Source organism: Miniopterus natalensis, chromosome 3, assembly GCF_054644295.1.
Source record: "Miniopterus natalensis isolate mMinNat1 chromosome 3, mMinNat1.hap1, whole genome shotgun sequence".
Classification (NCBI taxonomy): domain Eukaryota; kingdom Metazoa; phylum Chordata; class Mammalia; order Chiroptera; family Miniopteridae; genus Miniopterus; species Miniopterus natalensis.
The window spans coordinates 38,101,502-38,125,723 of NC_142083.1; the positions used below are offsets into that span (position 1 = coordinate 38,101,502).

General features: G+C 34.7%; 1 protein-coding gene across 1 annotated transcript in view; it reads left to right on the plus strand.

Annotated features, from left to right (window-relative positions):
• Positions 1-24,222, plus strand: part of POLK (DNA polymerase kappa) — a 38,766-nt gene that overhangs the window by 12,317 nt on the left and 2,227 nt on the right. Inside the window, exons 3-13 of the mRNA XM_087815415.1 lie at positions 1,623-1,775; positions 5,573-5,704; positions 7,686-7,839; positions 10,464-10,703; positions 12,249-12,373; positions 13,705-13,871; positions 16,285-16,317; positions 17,813-17,909; positions 20,676-20,847; positions 22,519-23,463; positions 24,050-24,092. Of these exons, the coding sequence (XP_087671541.1) occupies positions 1,623-1,775; positions 5,573-5,704; positions 7,686-7,839; positions 10,464-10,703; positions 12,249-12,373; positions 13,705-13,871; positions 16,285-16,317; positions 17,813-17,909; positions 20,676-20,847; positions 22,519-23,463; positions 24,050-24,092 (2,261 nt within the window). The remainder of the gene's footprint in view (positions 1-1,622; positions 1,776-5,572; positions 5,705-7,685; positions 7,840-10,463; positions 10,704-12,248; positions 12,374-13,704; positions 13,872-16,284; positions 16,318-17,812; positions 17,910-20,675; positions 20,848-22,518; positions 23,464-24,049; positions 24,093-24,222) is intronic.

The following is a 24,222-nucleotide window of genomic DNA, read 5'->3' on the forward strand; positions in this document are numbered from 1 at the left end:
GTAAATTTTATTCCTTTTCTCCCCTTTCTTTCTTATGTGGAAAGAATTTAAAGGCAGATAAGTTCTTTCTCTTCCTTATCTGAGCTAAGGTCACAATTTAGTATCTAATACAATAAGTGCCGTAATAAAACAGGAAAACTAATAAGGGGACATTAAATCCTGTGGTACAAAGGACAGATATTCAGTTAAGTTTCAGAGATATATCTCAACTGATACTTGAAGGCTTTGGGACAGAACTAGGAAGGGCATTCTCAACAGAGGGGATCAATGAGGGTAAAAAGGGGACATCTGTAATATTTTCAACAATAAAGATAAAGAAGAGAAAAAAAAAAGAGAAGCAGCCTGAAGAGGGCACAGAGCACCCCAGGTTGTTTAGTGAGTTGCAGCCTAAATAGGAGCAGACCCTAGAGTTACTGTGGCTGCTAGAGACAAATGTGATTCGGTGTGATTGTTCCTAAAAGAGAACTTGCAGTCTTAACCTGCAGCTAGTGGGCAGCTAGTGTCACTATAATGCTAAGAAGCAATGCTAGTAGCAAGGTTGAAGTCCAACGAGGGAAAAAGCTAAATTATACCCTTGTAACTTTCCACCTTTGAGGAAACCTGCTATGGGGATTTCCACATGATGGAAATTGCTTTTATTCCGGAGATCACCCCACTTACATGTTTCTGGCTGTTTTTCCAATTTTTTTATTGTTTTGTTATACACCTATTCATTGATCCTTTCAGGAATAGTTTTCTAACCTCTCTTCTCACAATTTTGCTGGTTTTATTGACTTTTTCATGTGTGTCATAGATCAAAAAGTCACTCAGCCACCCCCAGCTGGAGGGAAACTGAGAAAGTGCGTATTTAGCTTTTTCAGCCTCTATGGAGGACACAAAGAAGGAACACTTGGGAATGCTTGCATCTGCAACATAAACCCTTTTCTGACAGCCCTACTTTGCTTATTTCTACCCCTTTCCATTTCTTCTTACTGATCCAACTCTTTCTCTCTAAAGAAACAAAAAAATTCTTTAAAGATTAAGATTCTTTACTGTTATATTTGACACATATATTGAAATTTTATGAAAGAATAAATTACACCTTAAATTTTCAATTTGATTTGTATAAAGTAAGTTATAAAATTTTAGCATTATGAAAGCAGCTCTACAGAGGGAATGTTTACATATGCTTTGGTATAATCTTTTGTTGTTCATTTCCTTTGTTGCTATTTTAAGACATGAATATTATGAGTCAGATGGGAGTAGTTGTTTATTTTACCTAAACTGAAGCTTGTAGTTACAGTAAGTTCTCCAGATTTATAAAGCAGTAGAGGCATTTGCTATAAGCAGCTGGAATAGTTTATTCATTCAATACTGAGTAACCTCTTGTACTTATGAGTATTGAGAAATGTAAGAGTTGATAGGAAATGATATTTGAGAACAGACTGCCTATGTTTGTGAAAATTAAAGCAATGCTCAGCCTTAAGAAACAATAAGCAAATATACATCAATAGGTGGCTGGGTGGGCAGATGGATGGATAGATGAACACCGACAGACAGATACTTAGTAAAAGATTAACGTTAAGATTAGTAGTATTATAATATTATGTTGTCAAAAGTATGTTAACTTTTTAAAAATTAAGGTTGACAAATTTGCAATGGAATTGGAACAGAACCGGGATCTGAGCAATACCATAGTGCACATTGACATGGATGCTTTCTATGCAGCTGTAGAAATGAGGGACAATCCCGAATTGAAAGATAAACCCATTGCTGTAGGATCATCAAGGATGCTGGTAAGTAGGTAAAGACAAAACGGAAATTTTATAATATATTCAAGTAAGCCTTACTGGTTTATGCAGGGGACTTTATTGAATTCTACCAGTTTACTGAGTATTTTCCTGCTTGCTTTATGTGTTCAGTTACTAAATCCTTTCAACACCCCTTAAGGTACAAATTTTTGTTTCCACTTGACAGATAAGAAAACAAGCACAGAGAGGTGTTTAATAACTTTCCTGAAGTTTCAAACCTGGTAAATGGTATAGTGACATTGCATGTTTTTGTTGCAGATTATATTTTTCTTAAGTTACTGTTCTAGTTTAAAAAAAAATTTGAAGAAAAAAGAAAAACGTTATTCTTCTAAAGCAAGGGTTTGCAAAACAATGGCCTGCATGCCAAATCCAGCCTGCAGCCTTTTTGTAAATAAAATTTACTGGAACACAGTCACACCCATTCATTTATTATTATTGTTACACTAAAAGAACATAGTTGAGTACTTGCAACAGAGACCATATGAACTGCAAAGCCTAAGTAATTACTTTCTGGACCTTTACAGAAAAGGTTTGCCAACCCATTCTAGAGTAACATATTTCATTAATGTAGTACTATAATTAAGTAGTTTTTCCCATGACTTGGAACCTTTGCTTTTCTGATTACTATGTTGCTCTTCCCTATTTCCACCCTATCCATAGAGGGTAAAGATGACCAGGATAGCCATATGTAGCTGAAAATGTGTTGAGAATTAAAAATAGTAAAGGGAATAGATGGGTTTTAATATTTAAAAAAACATACAAGAGAAACAAGGAGAGTTCTGGCCTGGTCCCTAAAACCTTCCAATGCCTTAGATAGCTATGAACCTAATTCCTACTAAGTTATTATTTTTTTTACAAAATTATAATCTGTTCATTATCTCTACTCCCATGAGTATGCAGGCAGCTAACAGTCCTGGTAGCAAAACAGTGTTTATTGAAAGGATACTCTCTTTTCCTATAAATCATCAACTAATATTTGAAAAAATATATTTAACTTCATTAAGAATATATAATACTACATATTTATATATATTAAATTATGTATGTATGTGTGTGTGTATGTATAACAGGCGCATACACACGTGCTGCAGTCATGTTAAAGCTCACCCCACTGTTAAGGTCACAACATGTTTTCTTTCTATAATTTTTATCCTTCTAAAAATTGCTTATTGTTTCCAAATTCAAAATGATTATGTTATATTTAATCAAAGATCACTCCCCTTGTATGCTGACCTAATAGATTTCCCATCTAATGAGACTTGAAGTGTAATTTTTTTTGTCATTGTTAAACTCATAAAAATGTGTACAGTATTGATGGTGATACATTTTTTATCATCACAGTCTTTTACAATTAGAATTATTTTTTAATGAATTTGATGGATTCTTGAAATGTTTAAGTTAGCGCTCATAGTTAGAACTTAGACTCTGTAGCAGTTACTTATTGCTCATAATGAACCCCTTCATTATGCAGTGGCCAACCATTTATTTGCTCTTGATTCTGTAATTTGAGCAGGAAACAATGGGGATGGCTAATCTCTATTGTACCTGGGGTTGGCTAGAGCTATTTAACTGGGCTAGAGGGTCAAAAATGGCTTCACTAACATGCCTGGCACTTCGACTGATGGAGATGGCAGGGATGGCTTCCAGCCATTCAGCTTTCTTCTCTCTTGGTGCATATTATTTTATTTATTCATTAATTATTTTTTAAATTCTCACCTGAGGATGTTTTTATTGACTTTCAGAGAGAGAGGAAGGGAGAGTAAGAAACATCAATGTGAGACAGAAACATCTGTTGGTTGCCTCCCACATGCACCCAGACCAGGGGTAGAACCTGCAACCTAGGTATGTGCCCTGACTGGGAATCGAACCTGCAACCTTTTGGTGTATGGAATGACACTCCAACCAACTGAGCTACCTGGCCAGGGCACATGGTGCATTATTTAGTAATTTAACCCAAGATCTTTGCATGGTTGCCAGATCCCCAAAATGCAAAAGCAGAGACTGCTGACTTCATAATGCCTAGGCTCATGACTCACATAATATCACTCCCTCAAATTCTTTTGGGCAACGCCTGTAAAAATGCAAGTCACTTGGCATGAGGAACTAGAACCCACCTTTTGATAGGAGGAACTGTAAAATATTGTGGCTATGATTTACAATCTACCACAAACCTAAAAGTTAAAGGAACTCATATCTAAAATTTGGTTCTACTCTACTATAGATCTAGCTTTTATATCTATTCCATTACACTTATTTATATTTGAAGCATTGGTTTGTCTTTTTAGTGCTACCTGCATTTTCTGTTCCAGGATACTGACCAAGGATTAGCTTAGTTTTGAGTACTATCAAGATTTTTTAAATGCCATTTTAAAAAACCATTAATGGAAATTTGATGTTATTATTCTGAAATAATTATTCCATTTGATAGATTCTGTTTTGCATTTCTTAGACTTTTCACTTAAGATTCCAAAAAAAGGTTTTATTTGTGATTAAAAAAAATTTTATGTGATACTATGGTCTACCACATTGACAGAGACTGTTATCAGATATCATCTATAGGATTTAGTAATGTTGTCCATTTTACTCTGGTTTTTTCTTTTCTTATATGTTTTTATTGATTTCAGAGAGAGGAAGGGAGAGAGAGAAACATCAATGATGAGAGTTGTTGATCAGCTGCCTCCTGCATGCCCCCTACTGGAGATCAAGTCCGCAACCCAGGCATGTGCCCTGACTGGGAATCCAACCATGACCCCCCCGGTTCATAGGTCGACACTCAACCACTGAGCCATGCCAGCTCGGCACGCTCTTAGTTTTTTATTTCCATCTCCTAGTCAAAATGTTTTCACCAAAAAAGATATTTAAGCCTTAAGAAATAAATTTAATTTTTAAAGTTCTTTAAAGCTTTTATCACTTCATTTTGGAGACTTAATTTAACTGACCGTATATTAGACCTCTTATTTTTGTTCTAGATGGAACATTTCCAAAATCCCAAACAGACCAAATTCCAAATCTGTACTCTTATATCACTCTGTTACTTTCTACACTACTACTTTCATGGAACATCTATACTATTTGTACTATAACATTAACTTATGATTACACTTTACTATTATTACTGTACTCTTACTTTTATGTAACATCACCTACTATCATCCAAACTTTGATACAGTACTATATTATGGGTATGCCTTAAAACCAATGAAGTTTAGTTACTGGAAATGCAAGGGAACCTTTTTATTAGCACAGTCTTGCTTATTACCTGGTATCATATTATAAATACGGGGACAGCAGTGGGAGATGGTCATGGTATCATAATACCATTGATAGGCTAAAATTAAAGCATGATTTGAGACAGTGACCTATAAAAGAAATGTCCTTGATCCCTGGCTGAGTGGCTTAGTTGGTTGAAGTGTCATCCCGTACACCAAAAGGTTTCAGGTTTGATTTCTGGCCAGGGCACATACCTAGGTTACAGGTTTGGTCCCTAGTCCGGGCACGTACGGGGGTCAACCAATCGATGTTTCTCACTTCCCTCCCTCCCTCCCTCCCTCCCTCCCTCCCTCCCTCCCTCCCTCCCTCCCTCCCTCCCTCCCTCCCTCCCTCCCTCCTTCTCTCTTCCTCTTTCTCTAAAATCAATAAACATATCCTTTGGTGAGAATTAAAAAAAAAAGAATGTCCTTGAATTGAAAATGCACATCAGTAATGTGTTTCTTTTGAATGCATCGATCAATATGTTCATTTAGGTTTGAATAGTTTTTCCCTTGCGGCCCATTTTCTTTCAGAGTACTTCAAATTACCATGCAAGGAGGTTTGGAGTTCGTGCAGCCATGCCAGGATTTATTGCTAAAAGGCTCTGCCCACAACTTATTATAGTGCCTCCAAACTTTGACAAATACCAAGCTGTGAGTAAAGAGGTAAGTCTGATGTCTCACCCCTACTTATACATAGCCTTTCACTGATTTCCTGTCACCTACCAAGTCAAGTCCACATGCCTTCACACATCAGAATTTGGCTTTAGTTTATCCCTTTAGTCTCACCTCCTACCACTTCTTCAGCCGGTGTATTGAATATGATATCCTAGCTGCATATGATATCCAGAATACACCCTTCTATTTCCCAGTTCTTTGCTTTTACCATGTTTTTTTATCTGCTTAGGAAACCGTCTCCCCAGAAGACTTTGAATTGTCTTAATAATAACCTAAATTAACTTTAGCTTTTTTTTCTTAATGTGCACTATACATTTCTTCTGGAATCGCCCGATATTTATAATTTACAGAATCTACTTAAGTCATTAATTTCAACCTCTTTTCTGAATAATTTTTTTATCAATGTTTTAAAACAGTAACAGAATTCACTTATTTTGATTAGCTTTTAATAAGTTTGAAAATCCTTCAGAGACTTTGTAAGAAAGAATGTTTTAAGTCCTGCTTTAATTCAGTAAAACTTGGGACAGTATGACAATGAGGACTAACTTGTTTTCAGTTATCTTCAGTCTAGTTGTTTACATAAGTTGGAGAAATCTTTCTTCAAATTTGAGCAGGATCTAGCTACTTTATTTGCAGATAATAAATGGGTTTTAATGTATAAATGAACTATAGCATAAATTCACTGACTACAAGTGCATTAATAATTTTGGCTTGGTTTAAAAGTTTATAGAAAAGCCATTTTCGTTTTATCCAAAAGAATGGATAGCTTTAACTGTTCTCATAGCCTAAGTACTTGATTTTTACTGGAACATGCCTATTCTTGTTCTTACAGCAGCATCCTATGTAAAGGAAGTTAGTGAGTACTCAGTGCCTCTAGGGAGTACTTCTCATTTGGAATAATCTTAGTTGGCTGCCAACTACAGACTTTCCAGAGTATCATTTTCACTAGGAAGATTCTTTTTGAGTACATCCAAAAAAATGGTTTCTTCTACAAGAACAGAGCTAATTAAGGTACTCTGAGCAAAACTTGGCCAAGTTTTATGTCACTATTTTCTAAAATTACCTTTTACTCAGCTGTTCATAATTACATTAAGCTAAAAAGCTTTCTTTTTATAAGTCATCAAGAAAGGCTTTCTCATGATGCAGCAGACAGCTTTTAAATACTAAGTGGAATCATAATTTAGCAAGTATGTTTTTCTGACATATTATTTTGGCAACCATTTCCTCTAGTTTCAGCTATTACTTCAATGGTTAAAAAAATTTTATTCCATATACTAAAACTGTCTTATATAAAAGGCATTTCTGGACTCATACAGAGATTCTAATCTCTTTATGTATTTCTTTCATCCCAAGAGGCAACTCCACACTATTCTCCATCATTGATTATGGTCACAGACACTACAGACTTTGTCACTTTTTCCATTATAAATCCTGATACTTGAGCTTTGTTTTCTTGAATGGATACATGCATTAATGTGTGTATTGAGTGGAGTTTTATTTGCATGTTATAGTTCATCTAAAGCAACATAGTACCTCTATGTAAGATTATCCTTTTAAAAATGTACAAAAACCATCATAAAAGGTGAGGAGGAGGAGGATTCTATTGTTCCCACTTTTACTTTTGATCAGCTACTTAAAGTTCCATTGTTTAACCATTTTTTCTGTGCCTACCAGAATGATGTTGTCTGAGATTTATTTGAATCACTATTTCTAGATACGGATGGCTAAGTAGAGATTGTATCAAATAAAGCTATTTAATGGTCTTCTGCCTTCATGATCTATTTTAATAAGAAAGACAATTTGGACAAATTTGCCCTGGTGATAAATTATTTAGTCCCTAAATCCATGAGCTATTGATTGCAGGATTGTTACTATAGTTGCAAAGTAAGAATATTAATTTTTCTTATCAGCTGTATGTGACAGATTTTGCTTTAGCAGCAAAATTTAAACCATCTTGTTCCTTTTGAAGGTTAAGGAAATACTTGCTGATTATGATCCCAATTTTATGGCCATGAGTCTTGATGAAGCCTACTTGAATATAACAAAGCACTTACAGGAAAGACAAAATTGGCCTGAGGACAAAAGAAAGTATTTCATCAAAACAGGGAACTCTCTAGAAAATGGTAAGCAATTTATTAGAACAATCAAACTAAAAAATGAACAAAAAACCCTCTGGATTTGAATTAACACAGTTAACTTATTAGGGTGTATAAGATGTAGGACTAGCTATATCTTTGTTATAAAAAATTATTAAGAATGAAAAATCAGAAAATTAAGATTTACCTATGTGTTTTCTGAGTTAAATGTGTGGAAGGTGGCCCTGGCTGGGTGGCTCAGTTGGTTAGAGCATCGTCCAGATACACCCAGGTCACAGGTTTGAACTCCAGTCAGGGCACATACAAGCAGCAGCCAACGCATGCATCAATAAGTGGAACAGCAAATCTCTCTCTCTCTCCCCCCCCCCCCCCCCTTCCACTCTCTCTGAAAAGCAGTGGAAAAAATATCCTCCGGTGAGAATTAAAAAAAAAATTTAAAGAAATAATAAGTGTGTCGAGTGTCACTTTTATTTATTTTATTTTATTTTTATTTATTTTTAAAAATATATCTTTATTGATTTCAGAGAGAGGGAAGGAGAGGGAGAGAGAGAGAGAAACATCAATGATGAAAAGGCCACAACCGGGGCATGTGCCCTGACCGGGAATCGAACCCCAATCGCCTGTATCCTAGGTCGATGCTCAACCACTGAGCCATGCCCGGCAGGCTCGAGTGTCACTTTTAAACCAAATGAGATTGTTAAATCTCTAGACTTTAAAAGAGTGTGCAGAGTCCTTGAATAAAGTGATTTCATAGCAGTTCTTTTCCTAAAATCTAACTAACAAAGGGTTGGAATGCATCTAATCTGAGGAGCTCATCTGTTTAAGGTGGCCTTTAGTTGTAGTTGCTAATGGAAAATAGAGTTTTAAAAAATTTGTTTCAAACGTATCAAAACATTGTGTGGGGTTTTTTCTTCATTCCCAAATCAACTCCCTTTTTTGCCTTAGACCTTACTTTTATTCTTTTATATACGATGAAACAAGTTTCATGACCCAAAGCATTCTTTTTCAATGTCTCCTTTATTACTTATCCAAAATGGTACCAAGAAATGCGCAGCATTATGCATGCTGCTTGCAACCCTCTGTCAGAGGTATGACTATTTCTAATGTCTGAGATGTCCTGGGCTCCTGGGTGGAGTTCTCCAAGTGAAAAGGTAGCAACACGGAAGGTTTGCTCACATCCCACAGCTACATTCCATGTGCACAACTCACTGACTGCGTCATGGGGGACGGGCAATGGTGGGGAAGCCTGTTTGTAATTCTTCCTGAAGCAAAAGTGGTGGATTCTCAATGGCATTCAGTTATAACTCTTACATTGTTTGGGTCTCAAATCTTTGGAACAAGTTTAATGTGGACATCAAATCACAACTTCATTATCTTCTTTGCAGCTCTAAGGGGTAAGTCTCTTATTTTGTAGATGGCCTGGGAATTCAGATTTGGAAAACATCTGTCTGTAACTTAATTCATATATTATACCTTAAAATTGAAATGAATCCGGTATTTGTCATATTATTTATATTTTCTTAGGAAATCTGCCTAAAAGGCCAAGTTCATTTTTAAAGTAACAGGCATTCACATGTGACTTGAATCTAGACGTTTAATTTTTGTTTCTGCATTTACCTTAATTTGGAAAACATTTATAGCTAATAAAATTATGAAATTGTATCAGAAAGCTCTGTCGTTAATCTTAGTTGTTATATTTAAACTTCATTTCTCCTCCATTAAGCCCAGAATGGATTTGTTCATGAGGACATTTTTAGTACCAGTTAGATTTAAGTGTATTTTACAGTCCATTTGTGAAAAATGCAAATGAAGTGAGGTAATAACCAGATTGATATTTTTACTCTACTTTTTAATAGTATTAGTTTACAGCCTATTGACAATAATAAATGCTTCTTTCTCTTAACCTTGGATAATGGTTATTCTGATCAGATGTTAAGAATTTGTGTATTTTAATGGGTATACATATGCAGATATATAGACTATAAATAAAAAAAAGAATTTGTATGTTTTAAAAAGTGTAACACCCAGAAGTAATTTCTATTTATTTTAAATACGCCTTTAGTAAAAGTGATACTTTATAAACAGGCAAGTCAAAATTAAAATCAGCATTTGAAAGAAGAAAATTCAGATTATGTTAACATCTGAAAAGTTTCTTCTATGAATGAAGAAAATTTAAGGATTTTTCCCCTCTAAAAACAAAACTTATTTTTCAGGAATTTATTCTAGATTGCTTAATGCCTTTTGCCCTGATTACTAAATTCTAATTGAAGAAATTTCTTTTTTCCCCCAAGAGTTGAGTAAACAAAATAAAAATCTTTCATTTTTTAAGAAAAAAGTAATATGAATCTCAACCCAATTCTGAGTTTTAATTAACTTAGGTGCAAAAATTAGTGAGTTTTACTAGGATATTTTCTTTTAAAATTTATGCCATGGAAGTGGGTAATATATTCTTTTTAAGAAAAACTTAGAATCATTGTTTTCTTTTTAAAACAGTTATAAAATATAAATGATGACATTTCTGATCTTAGTTCTTAGAAACAAAACTAAACTTGATTTACTTTTTGTCTTTAGAAAGAATGTAGCGAAACCTGACTTATGAAGTATGTGTTTCTTAAAATGAAGATGAATTATTGTTCCTGTTTATAATTTAGATAAACCAGGAAGGGAAGTTAATAAACTGAGTGAGCATGAACGATCCATCTCGCCATTACTTTTTGAAGATAGTCCTCCTGATCTGCAGCCCCCAGGAAATACCTCCCAAGTGAACAGTGAAGAACAAAATAATCCTCAAATACTTCAACACTCAGTTGTTTTTGGAACATCAGCCGAGGAAGTGGTAAAGGAAATTCGTTTCAGAATCGAGCAAAAAACAACACTGACAGCTAGTGCAGGTACTTAAACAGGATATTGGTGGCGACAATAGTTATAATTTTCGGACTTGCTAATTCAAATGTAGTATTAGTAGTTTCTCATTATAAAATATAGGATAATATTTTACTTACCCATTTTTTATTCAACTTCTAACAACCTAAGCTATTTAGAATGCCTGGAACCTATAGGTAAGTTGGAATTAATCCAAAAAGCCTTGGAGCCCAAAGAAAAAATCTCATGTAGCTTCCCTTTTTTTAAGCACAAAATATATTTTAATTATTTTTGGACATAGTCCTTTATTAGTTTTCCCTTGGAAGACTGCAGCCCTTCCAAGGCTACAGTGCAGGAGAGACCCCAGATGGCCACAAGGTAGTAGACAGAAGAATCACCAACTAGCAACATAACAATCTGGGACCATCCTGTGAAAGGGAAAAGAGCTTTACATATGTCAGTAACCCGTAGGGTAACACTGCTTAACACAGAGACTGATACTCATCATAATTACCCCACATTATCTTATAAAAGCTGTATTATGATGAGGTTAGTCTTTCCTTTCTATGACAAAGCATGAGAATAAGTAATAAAATTTAGGAAGATGTGTATAAACAATGAAATGAACTATTTAATGATTATATTAGTATATTCCCATTTCAGTTTACCTTAATCATTAAGGCTCCTAGAAATTATAAAACACCTTTCTTAAAAGTAGTAATTTACTCTGTAACATTAAAAGGATACATACATTTCATTACCATTGTTTTAAATATACTGTAATCTTTGATTTTTTTTTTTTTTTAGTGTGTATAATCTATACAAATGACCTTTTCAAAGAGTAAACATACATTCTAATTTATACTCTGGATCATTTCTATAAGATAGCCCTATGTTTCTACTACAGATAGTAAGTAAATTAACAATGTTGCTTAAATAAACTCAGAAATCACTCTTAGACTTTAAAATACCATGGAGCTTTAAATAGTCCTCATTTTTGCTATGAAAATAACTAATACAATTCTTTTTCCTAAAACCATAGGAAGCCCTGGGGAGACAGATAGTAATCTGTTATTTTAATTAATTAATTAATTTATTTATTTAACAAGGCATATAATTATGATTTATTGCTACTATCTGAATATGCTCTTTCGAACATAGATATGCATATTTTTATTTATTGAATTTATTGGGCTCACATTGGTTAATAAAATTATATAGGTTTCAAGTGTACAATTCTATAACACATCATCTGTATGTTGTATTGTGTGTTCCCCACTCAAAGTCAGATCTCTTTCCATCAAAATTGATCCCCCTTTACCCTCCTCTACCTCCTCCCACCCCCCTTTCCCTCTGTAATCCCCATGCTGTTGTCTATGACAATGAGGGTGTTTTTCTTTTTTTGCTTAATCCCTTTACTTTTTCTGCCCACTGTTATTTTTAAAGTAGCATTTCACATCATTTCAGATTTTTTGCACTTAACATTTTATTTTTCTATATTGTCATCACCTGTATTTTAAAATCATACATATAAAAAGTCTTTGAGTCATCAGAGTGTTTTTTTTTTTTTTAAGGCATTGCCCCAAATACAATGTTAGCAAAAATATGCAGTGATAAGAATAAGCCAAATGGACAGTTCCAGATTCTCCCCAGCAGACAAGCCGTGTTGGACTTCATCAAGGACTTACCCATTAGAAAGGTGAGATCTTCTATGAAATGTATCACCTATATATATATACTCTGGGTTCTGAAGAGATACTGTTCAGGATGATAACAATTGTTAGCTGAAAAGTTTTAAAACAGTAGGTAACAAGCAAGAACTCTCATGGATGATTGAATTTAGATTTGATGAAATCTTTCTATTAAACCCTTAAGGTGAGGTTTAGGAATCTTTTTGCTGAAAAGTTTTTTGTCTTTTTAAAAAATATGTCTTTATTGATTTCAGAGAGAGGAAGGGAGAGGGAGGGAGAGAAAGAGATAGAAATATCAATGATGAGTCATTGGTCCACTGCCTCCTGCACGCTCCCCGGTGGGAATCGAGCCCGCAACCCGGGCATGTGCCCTGACTGGGAATCGAGCCTCGATCCCCTGGATCCTAGGTCGATGCTCAACCGCCGAGCCATGCCTGCTGGGCTGCTGAAAAGTTTTAAGAAAGTAGATGACAGACTTTTAAGTGTACCCCTGCCAAGGGGAAGAAGAAAAAGAATACTGATGAAAGTCCTTTCAGCTGTAACCCAGTGTACAACCTTAGTTCTGAAGCACTGATTGTTGCCTGATTAATAATAGTGTGATACTTCAAAGAGATTTAGAACTTTGTTTTGACAAAAAAATAAATCAAAATACTTTATCATCTTTAAAATGGTAAAGTGATCCCTTAGGAGTTATAGGAAGGAGGGTATATTTTATTATTTTTTAAAGCTTCTAGATTTTCCTGCATATATATGCTTTTTAAGCAATAGTTGCACTATATACTATTTGATGTTCTATCTAGGACTTGCTTTTCTCACTCAACATAATGTATATAAGTAAATTTAAATAAAGTATTTCTCAGTGCTCAGAAGGAAGGCTATATCAAAATATATTATGTATGATTACAGAATAGCTTAGTATGTAAGGTGTAGCTATAAAGCAGTGTTTTCCATTGTTTTTTAAGTTATGAATAGGTGTTCTATAAAAAAGGTTCTGGGGTCAAATAACTTTGGAATCTTCCACCCTTGTGAGTCACAAAGGTCCTGGTATATTAAAGACTAAAAGTTCAACTTAGATTTGTATATCCCACCTTTCCCCAAGTTTGACCACAGAACTTTTCTTTTTTAATGCTTTTAAAATTTTCGTGAAACTTTACATTTAAGTTTTTCATGGGACACTAGTGTAGGAAATGTGGCCAAAAATAAATTAAAGCAGTTTTTTTATGAAGATAGTCACATCATTCATGCCTTTTACTGATTATAAAAGGTATCATGTGATTATAATATCAGTTCTTACCTTAACTTAAAAATGTATTAATAATAAATATTGATTCTCTTCTAGGTTTCTGGAATAGGAAAAGTTACAGAAAAGATGTTAAAGGCCCTTGGAATTACTACTTGTACAGAACTCTACCAACAGAGGGCATTACTTTCTCTTCTTTTCTCTGAAACATCTTGGCATTATTTCCTTCATATTTCTATGGGTTTAGGTTCAACGCACCTGACAAGGTATCCACATGTATATTCATTCTGCTTTTTCTTTTTTTTTTACTTTATTTTTTTTGTTGACACTATTACAGATGTCCCCATTCCCCCTCCCTCGTCTGCCTCCAACCCCCCTTCCCTCTGGCCATCACCACAGTTGTCTATGTCTATGGGTCATTTTGCCTTTTCTCTATTCATTTGCTGAAATAAGTTCTAACCATTAAAGTGGAGCCTATAAGGATAACATGTTTTAAAATTATTTTGGACTGGTTCAATTTGGAATATAATCTTTAAATTAGAGTCAAAAGATTCAATGTGGGAGAAAAAGAAAAGAGGAATAAAGAATCACTCCTCAGTTGTAGCCACGGCCATTGGACAGATGAACAAGAGGAATGATGGGCACTTCCTGTTCTGCACCTGCCCATACTCTGTTCAGAATATAAGAATACTAGCACGCTGGTGGTCAGATGTTTGAGAAAAGCAAGACGGCTCATATTCCAGAATTCACCCTTTCAGCAAGGAGGTTTAATAATTCTTTGAAAGCCTTCAAACTATATTTATATATTATATATATTAAGCATGCATATGTGTGTATGTGTGTATACACACACATACACATATATATATATTCCTTCTGCCCCCAAACTGTAAATGATTCATTCAGTACTGAGTACTTTGTGTTAGGCTACGTTCTAGGCCCTGGGGATAACAGCAGTAAGCAAACCCTGCCTTCCTGGAGATTACAGACTAGTGTGGAAGATAGAAGGTAACCAAATAAACAAATGAGGAAAGTGAGGCAGAGTGAGGACATAAAAAATGACTTGGGATTGGGGGGTAAGAGTCAGGGTGGCCACCATCATCCAGAGGCAGAGACCTAAAGGGGCCAGCCATGGAAAGATCTGGAAGAGGAACAGCTAGGGAGAGGCCCTGTGTTTTCTTTCTTGTCACTCTTTCATCTAGGTCTTAAAAAGAGGCCTAGAGCTAGAAGGGTACACTTTTGAGGGTGGGTGAAAGGAAAGAATAATAATTAAAAAAAAGAATGGGAATGAACACAGCACTATTTTTACAATTTTGTCATCATTCTGTCAACCTGCCTTCAGAGTAACTCCTTTATATTCTTTTTTTTAAAAATATATCTTTATTGATTTCAGAGAGAGGAATGGAGAGAGAGAGAGAAACATCAATGACAAAAGAGTCATTGATCGGCCCCTCCCGCACACCCCCTACTGGGGATCAATCCCGCAACCCAAGCATGTGCCCTGACCCGGAATCGAACCGTGATCTCCCGGTTCATAGGCCAGTGCTCAACCACTAAGCCACGCCAGCCAGGCTTCCTTTACATTCTTATACTCAGACTGAAGGAGAACAGGAAGGTTACTGAGGGGCATAGAAAATAAGTTTGATAAACCAATTAAACATGCTACATCTTACAGAGCTTGTAAGACTATTCTTGTCTCTCTGTTCTTAATCATGAGTCCACAGTTACTGGCATTGATTTTGAGTGGAAATAATGAAAAATAAGAAAAAGACATCACAGTACTATAAATAATCTAATATTTTGAAGATAATGGGAAATAAAGCTTTCTCCTTTAATCCAAAAATTAATCTTTTTTTATTTCCATAGTGCTTGAACACAAGAGCTCTTGGTAAAACATAGCACATACTAAGGGGGTATTTAGGGACGCAGGTAATATCTGAAGTACTTCTCCCCTTCTAACATATTCCATGTTTACTTTTTATTTGTTTATTTGTCTTTCTCCACTAAGATACAAGTTTCTTAAGGGCAGGCACTTGGTCTGTTTTGTTCATAACTATATCCCCAAGGCCTAGAACAGTGTTCCATTTATAATAGGTTCATTAAATCTTTGGAAAATGGATAACCTAAGTGTCATTTCAGCCTTTTGGTGTCTTGTACTATCAGAGCAGGTAGAATCCAAGCAAACTAGATATTTTAGATTTCCAGTCTTCATCCGTTGCTGTGTGCCAAATTCTGACTGAGGTTCTATGGAGTGGTATAAATGAATAATGAATAGGCTATAGGAGAGAGAAGTTAATGTACTAAGCCCAAAACTAGATCATTGATACTAAATTATTTAAAATTTAGTTATATCCTGTAACTGCGAGCCGTTACACTACCACCTGCTATTGGTTTTTCTAAGTTGTGGTTTTGCTATTCAGGCTTTTAACAGAAGCAGTTTATAATATCAACCTATTTTAAATTTGTTCTCTTCTATAGATACAGACTTGATCCATGGCACGTGTAATCATAATAGCATCTTATCTATTTACATTATTTGGGTGATAGTTTTACTTTTAGATCTTAAGAACTCACTGTTTTTCGTGATGTATAAATTTGATATGTTAAATGCTCATGGTTGACTAGAAGAAACTCAGTCTTTGAGAAAACAAATAAAAACTTTTTTTTCTTCATTTCAAGGGATGGAGAGAGGAAAAGCATGAGTGTTGAGAGGTAATATTTTGGTATTATTAATTGTTCATAATTTATGCTACTTAAAACAAATTTTTAATTTTTAGGAAAGTACACTGAAATTTTAAAAATCTATTTTCAAACCACAGAACAATTCTCAGCATGCCACACTCCTGAAGTAAATATCCCAATACAGTGCTTTATTATCCTCACTTGCTGTGCTCTCAGTGGGGGGAAAAATGCATATGTACTGCAGTTATTTTTTTTAACGTTGGTTTTGTTCCTGTTCAGTGAAAACCAAGCATTTTGGGATTCTAGATCCTAATTCTCTAGACTTTATAAGAAAAATTATGCTGTGATGTAATGTACTCAGTTCAGAGGATTAGGATTTGGCTATCTTTGGGGACCCTTATTTTGCCTACCCACTGGGGGCAAGCAATTTGGCATTACCTATCAAAATTACAGATACACATGTACTTAATTCCCACAGTTCTTGTCCTAGGAATTCATTCCACAATTGTAATTGCATGTCATTGTCAAATAAACATTGCTTATTTGTTCATATGTGCATAAAATATTTCTGGAGGAATTCATAAGAATAGGAAGCTGGTAACTTTGGTTCTCTACAAGTGGGAACTGGGTAACTGGGTACTTAGGAGGGGAAGTCTGAATAGTCATTTGCATGTGATTTATTACTCATTACTCTGATTTCTCTGTAGTATCCTCTTTTATGTTACTGGACCTTTCAACTTCTTTTAACACTTTTGTGATGAATTAGAAATTTCTACATTTAATCTTATCAGCCCTCCATTTTCAGTTGTTTATTAGATAACTATACCTTGGTCCCATTAAACAACCCCTTAAATCTACTTGAAGATATTTCTCCTTCAGAAAATAGATGTACAAAAATTGGAATGATGTTCTCATCTTTCTTAAGATAATCCTTTTTAGCATAGTCTGTATACACATATGTCTTAATGTGTTTCAAGTTTTTGAGGGAATTATCATTATCTGTTGGTGGCTTTAATCATCTTTTTAAAAATATTATAGAGAGAGCAAAAGTATAAAAGTACACTTTTACTGTCCCGACTGGGTGGCTCAGTTGGTTAAGAGCGTCATTCTGTACACCAAAAAGTTGCAGGTTCGATTCCCAGTCAGGGCACATACCTAGGTTTGGGTTTGATCCCTGGATGGGGCGCTTATGGGAGGCAATGGATACATTTCTCTCTCTCTTTCTCTCTCTCCCTTCTTCCCTCCCTCCCTTTCTATCTCTCTAAAATCAATAAAAACATATCCTCAGATGAGGATTTTTTTAAAAGTACACCTTTGCTAATCAGCTTAACTATCTAAATGATATTTAATTATTAAGTAGATCTTAAATCTTTTTACTTAATTATATCTTACTTTATCTAAAGACTTTATCCTGTACTGCAGAAAATATAACTTAATGCTAAGTCATATAAACATACTATATCATTCCTAAATTATCCTGAGTTATATTTTACTTTGTGCACCAAAGTCATTCTTGTCTTTCTAGGACATTCAGTGAGATAAGTAAAGCAGAAGAACAGTACAGCTTGTGCCAGGAACTTTGCAGTGAACTTGCTCAAGATCTGCAGAAAAAAGGACTTAAGGTACTTTATTTTAATGTGGTGTTCTTAGTTTTAAAATCTTATAATAATAAAATGCACTTTAACACAAGAAGTATTTGAATACAAAGTGAGAAATGTCAGATAAGAGTATTCTCATCACCAGCGAAGAAATTTGATTCTGACCCTTATTTGAGGCCTATGATGAGGCCATTCTGTGAAGCAGCAACTTGCAGGGTAGAGTGGCTCCAGTCTAATTGCAGGGGAGTTCACACTTCCCTCAGAGAACACTTGGATAAGCTCACAATCAGTTACACTGGCATTGGAGAATAAAGCAGAGGGGGCAAGGAGTTTCCTAGAGTTGCATTTACATATTAAAAGTGCCTTTCCAATCATGCTTCAGTGTTTTCTCCTGTAGATAGTGACTTTCTAGAGTAAGCATTTTGTTTCAAGGCTCTACTGCAGGTTGTTTAACACATTGAGAACAGAATCTGGAAGGCTTTGAACTTTGTGTTTTATGATCTTCACTCACAACAATCCATATTTAATGCTTTTTCAATACTCTCAAACCAGAGTTATTTAGAATTGCAAAATGCAATGGGGATTACCAGAGGGAAAGGGGGGTGGGGGAGGTAGGAGAGGATAAAGGGGGGATAAAAGGCGATGGAAGGAGACTGGACTTGGGGTGGTGAACACACAATGCAATATACAGATGATGTGTTATGGAATTATACACCTGAAACCTATATAACTTTATTATCCAGTGTCACCCCAATAAATGCAATAAAAAAATTTTAAGTATTAAAAAATTATTACAAAGAATGGGATAATAGATGAGTATTTTTCTTATAATTTTTCTCTATCAGACCTTAATTGTAAAAGAGTTGTCTTTTTAAATGATTAAATATATATTTTTTAATCCTCACCCAAAGATGTTTTTTATTGATTTAAGAGAGGAATGAGGGAGAGAGAGAGAAAAACATCCATCAGTCGCTTCCCGTACACGCCCTGAGTGGGAATCAAACCCATAACCTAGGTATGTGCCTTGACCAAGAATTGAACCCTCAACATTTTGGTGTACGGGACAACCCTTCAACCAACTGAACCACCTGTCCAGGGCCATTAAATAAACTCAATTTTAGAATCATTTTAGATTTACAGAAAAATTGCCAAGATACTATAGAGAGTTCCAGTATGCCCAGTTTCCCTGATTATTAATGTCTTCTATTGCCACAGTCTGTTTGTCAAAACTAAGAAACTGACATTAGCACATTATTATTAACTAAACTCCAGACTTTATTTGGATTTTACCTATTTTTCCATTAATGTTCTCTTTCTGTTCCAGGATTCAGTGCAGGAAACCACACTGCATTTAGTTTTCATGTCTTCTCCAGTCTCTAGTTTATGACAGTTTCTAGTATTTCCTTGTTTTTCATGACCTTGATAGTCTTGAGGAATACTGGTCAGATATCCTGCAGAATGTCTCCCAACATGGGTTTTCTAGAGGTTTTCATTAGGTTATACCACGGTTATGAGTTTTAGAAAGAATACCCCAGAGGTGAAGTGTCCTTCTCTTCACATCCTATGAGGTACAGTAGTCCCCCCTTATCTGAGATCTCACTTTCCAGTTTCAGTTACCCACAATCTGAAAATATTAAATGGAAAATTCTTGAAGTTAAAGAAATCATAAGTTTTAAATTGTACATCTTTCTTAGTAGCATAATGAAATCTCACGCTGTCCTGCTCCAGCCTGCTCGGGATGTGAATTATCCCTTTGTCCAGCGCATCCATGCTCTATAACTTAATAGCTGTCTTAGTTATCAGATCAGTTTCAGAGAGAGAGAGAAAGACCACATTCACATAACTTTTATTACAGTATATTGTTATAATTGCCCTATTTTGTTATTTGTTATGTTGTTAATCTTTTACTGTGCCTAATTTATAAAAAGTATGTATGTATAGGAAAAAACATAGTATATATAGATAGGGTTTGGGACTATCTGCAGGTTTAGGCATCCACTGGGGGTGTTGGAGCGTATCCCCGCAGATAAGGGGGAGCTACTCTGTATGATGCCACATGATGTCAAGGTTGATGTTAACCTTCATCACTTGTTTAAGGTAGTATTTGCTAAGTTTCTCCATTGTGAATTTACTGTTTTTCCCTTTCCATTCTCTATTCCTTGGAAGTGAGTCAATAAATCTAATCCACTCTCACTACCTCTGGAGGTACTAAAATATATGTAACATAAAATTTACTCTTTTAACCATTTTTAAGTACATTTTAGTGGCACTGAGTACATTCATACTGTGTAACCATCAACACTGTCAGTCTCCAGAACTTTTTCATTATCCCAAACTCTGTACCCATTAAACAGTAACTGTAAAGGGAGTTCTTACATGCAAATTGTTTAGTATAGTATCTGTTGTATAGTAGGCACACAACAAGTGTGAGCTTTTCACTGAGGTTCCTTTAGAAAGATTTTGTTCCCTTCCTTTTTAGGTACTGAATTGACCTCTAGAAGAGGTTCATGAAAAAGAAAAATGATTAAATTTGCCCTTTATATAAAAGTCCTTTATAAAAGTTCATTTGAGGAGTAGGGTAATAATTATTGGCTAAAATGGGATTTTTTGATTACTCTTGGATTCAGATTATTCTTTATGACAATTTTATTACTATGTTTTAGAAATAATTGATTATACTTTCATATTATATGTACATAAGAGAGCTTTATGAGCTTTTCTAACCTGTAAAATAACTTTTTTTCTAGAAGTTAGCAAGCCACATATAATAGTGTATTCTGTTTTTTACAGGGTAGAACTGTTACCATTAAGCTGAAAAATGTGAATTTTGAAGTGAAAACTCGTGCGTCTACAGTTTTATCTGTTGTGTCTACTGCAGAGGAAATATTTGCTATTGCAAAAGAATTGCTAAGAACAGAAATTGATGCTGATTTTCCACATCCCTTGAGATTAAGACTTATGGGTATGACTTTTCTCTCTTTTCCTTAAATCTACTAGACTTTCCCAAAGAATCAATTTTGGAAATATTCTCACCTCCAATTTATTTCTTAAAACTATTTAGGGATTTGTACTTACGCTGCTGCCATTTTTCTTAATTTTTAGAACCTGATGCATGTGAAGCTATGATTATTAGTTGAATTCCAGTTAGAACCAATTAAAGTTGTTCTTTTCCTTACAAATACTGAAATCCTTGGTTTGTTTCAAAATTTTAAGCTTTTCAGTTTTTAGAAAGCATACCGAGTATATTTTGTAATACTTCTTTGAGATCTGAGGAAGCACTTCATGATCAAACACATTAATATTTCTGTAGCACAACAAAAAAATATTCACACTGAGTTATAAAAATTCTAAAGAGCTTCCTGTCAATTCAGCTATCAATGATCATATGTTGCTTACAATTATCAGGGCTTTTTGGATTTCAGAATTACAGATGAGGGACTATGGTGCTATAAAACCACATCTTGAGCCACTACATGATAAAAAACAACAACACACCAAACAAACCATGTTTCTAAAGTGAACTGGGTAAGAGAACGTTTATGGATAAGTACCCCAAATGCCAACTTAGTATACTACTAAGAGTGGGTCATTAGCCATACTTTGATATATGAAAGACAGCACACACTGAGATCAATTGAATAATGTTAACTAAAAAGAACTAAAGAATAGACGTTAATAGCAGCTTTATTCATAATTACTACAACTGGAAGCAGCCAAAATGTCCCTCAGAAGTTCAATGGAGACTGTGGTACATCCAGACAACAGAATATATTTAGCCGTAAAAGAAATGAGCTACCAAACCATGAAAAGACATGGAGGAACCTTAAGTGTATATTATTAACTGAAAGAAACCAATTTGAAAAACCTACATACTATATTATTCCAACCATATAACATTCTGGAAAAGATATGGAGACACTAAAAATATCAGTAGTTAACAAGGGTTGGTGGGGAGGGAAGAATGAAAAGGCAGAACACAGAGGATTTTTAGGGCAGTGAAACTCTTCCGTATGATGCTATAAAGGTAGACACATATCATTATACATTTGTCAAAACCTATAGAATGTATACCACCCAAAGTGAATCCTAACATAAACTGTGGACTTTGAGTGATAATGTGTCAGTATCAGTTCATTGGTTATAACACATGTACCAATCTGGTGGGGGATGTTGATAGTGGAGGAGGCTGTATATGTGCGGGGGCAGGAGATACATGGGAACTCTGTACTTATTGCTTAATTTTGCTGCCAACCTAAAATTGCTCTAAAAGATAAAACCTATTGGGGGAAAAAGGAGCTAAAGTATATATGTATTTGACTCCAGTTAGTTACTTGGTATTTATTAAATGGTATCATGTGTCAAGATATTATTTGAAAGACCTATATAATCATGCTAACTTCAATAGATACTTATTAGTGATACCCATTTTATTAAGGAAAGTATAAATTTTAACTCAAAATACCAGCTTTGGAAAAGCATCCTTTAATTCAGAAAATATACAGGGTTGTTTATTTTTCTCAAAACAGCCTTTTTTATATATGTCACAACAGTATTTGCAAAATGTTCTTATGAATTATGAGTGAATTGGCTTTGTTGAATTTGAAACTGATTAACTGTGGTTGGTTTAATTTAGGTGTGCGGCTATCTAGTTTTCCAAATGAAGAAGATAAGAAACACCAACAGCAGAGTATAGTTGGTTTCTTACAGCCTGGAAACCAAACCCTGTCAGCCACTGGGTGTATAGAGGAAACTGACAAAGGTCAGTTTTTAAAACCTGTAGAAATGTCTCATAAGAAGAGTTTCTTTGATAAAAAACGATCGGAAAGGAAATGGAGCCACCAAGACACATTGAAACGTGAAACTGTGACTAGACAAGGTGTACAGACATCACAACCTTTCCAAGTTTTAAAGAAGATGAGTGAGAATTCAGAAACATCAGAGAATTCAGACAACGATCAGATATTTACCTGTCCTGTTTGCTTTAGGGAGCAAGGAAGCATCAGTCTGGAAGCCTTTAATAAGCATGTAGATGCATGTCTTCATGGATCTTCGATGAGTGAAATGTTCTCCCGTTCACATGCTTCCTCTACAGAAGTTAACAAGAAAGAAAATGTACATTGTTCTTTTTCCCTCTGTGAGAAGCAGGATTATGAAGCCCATGAGAATACAGAAATCACTTCAGTAGATTGTGTCCAGTTGGTAGAGACTACAGGTAATCCATCTAAAGCAGAAAGTGTAGGTGCTTTAAGTAATAAGCACAGCAAAGAGGACTGTTCTAGTCTTCCAGGCACATCGTTTAATATTGAACACCATGATCAGAATAATTCTTGTACTGTTTCATTGGAAAATGAAGATGCTGGGTCACTGAGAAGGCAAGAACCCCTCCAACCTTATTCATATGAAGTGCTAACAGACCAGGCCCTAATTTGTCCTGTTTGTAACCTAGAACAGAAGACTTCAGATCTTACCCTGTTCAATGTGCATGTGGATATTTGCTTGAATAAAGGCATTATCCAGGAACTGAAAACAGATAAAGTTAATCCAGTAAGCCAACACAAAGAAAGCACCAAAAGTACTGGTAAGTTTGCAGTCATTTTAAAGATCTTGATTTTCTAGGAATATTTTATTAAAATTGAGATCATTGTTAAACCTTCAACACATACTATTAAAGGGATAGTTTGTGTGTGCTGCCATTTAGGTGAATGTTAGTTACCTTATTATAAGTTAGAATGAACTGAAACCATTAGATTTTAAATTTGGGCAAAACTTTGGTTTGGGCTTGATTTAGTACAGAATGAACTCAAAGGCTTAGGGAACTGAGTGATGTAATCAGAAAGGAAATATTCCTTCAGAGAACATTTGTCAAAGCACAGTGGTAAATTAACGATAATTACATAACCAGAAAGCCTCTTTAACTTGTTTTTTGGTAGTTCTGACTCTGGCCAATTTTCAAAAATAAAATTAAGTGTAATACTAATTGAATAATTATAAATAAATTATGCTATAAAGTTAGCTTCTGGCATGTATAAATATAAAGTATGTAGTGCTAAGGAACTTTTTATTATCTTTATATTAGTCAGCTTTAACTTTTTAAAGTTTTATACAACCTTTAAGAATTTGTTATTATTCATTGTGGAATTTCTTCATTTTTCTTCCCCCTAAAGGTAACTCAGACAGAGTACAGAAGACCATAACAAAAAACAAAAGGTATGGTTAATTTGAGCTTTAATAAAGCTAGCTATAAAACTCATATTTTGAGGTTGAATTTTTAGATGTCAAGATTTGCTTTTATATCAAGTAAAATTTTTAAAAATCAATTATTTGCAAAATTATTTTT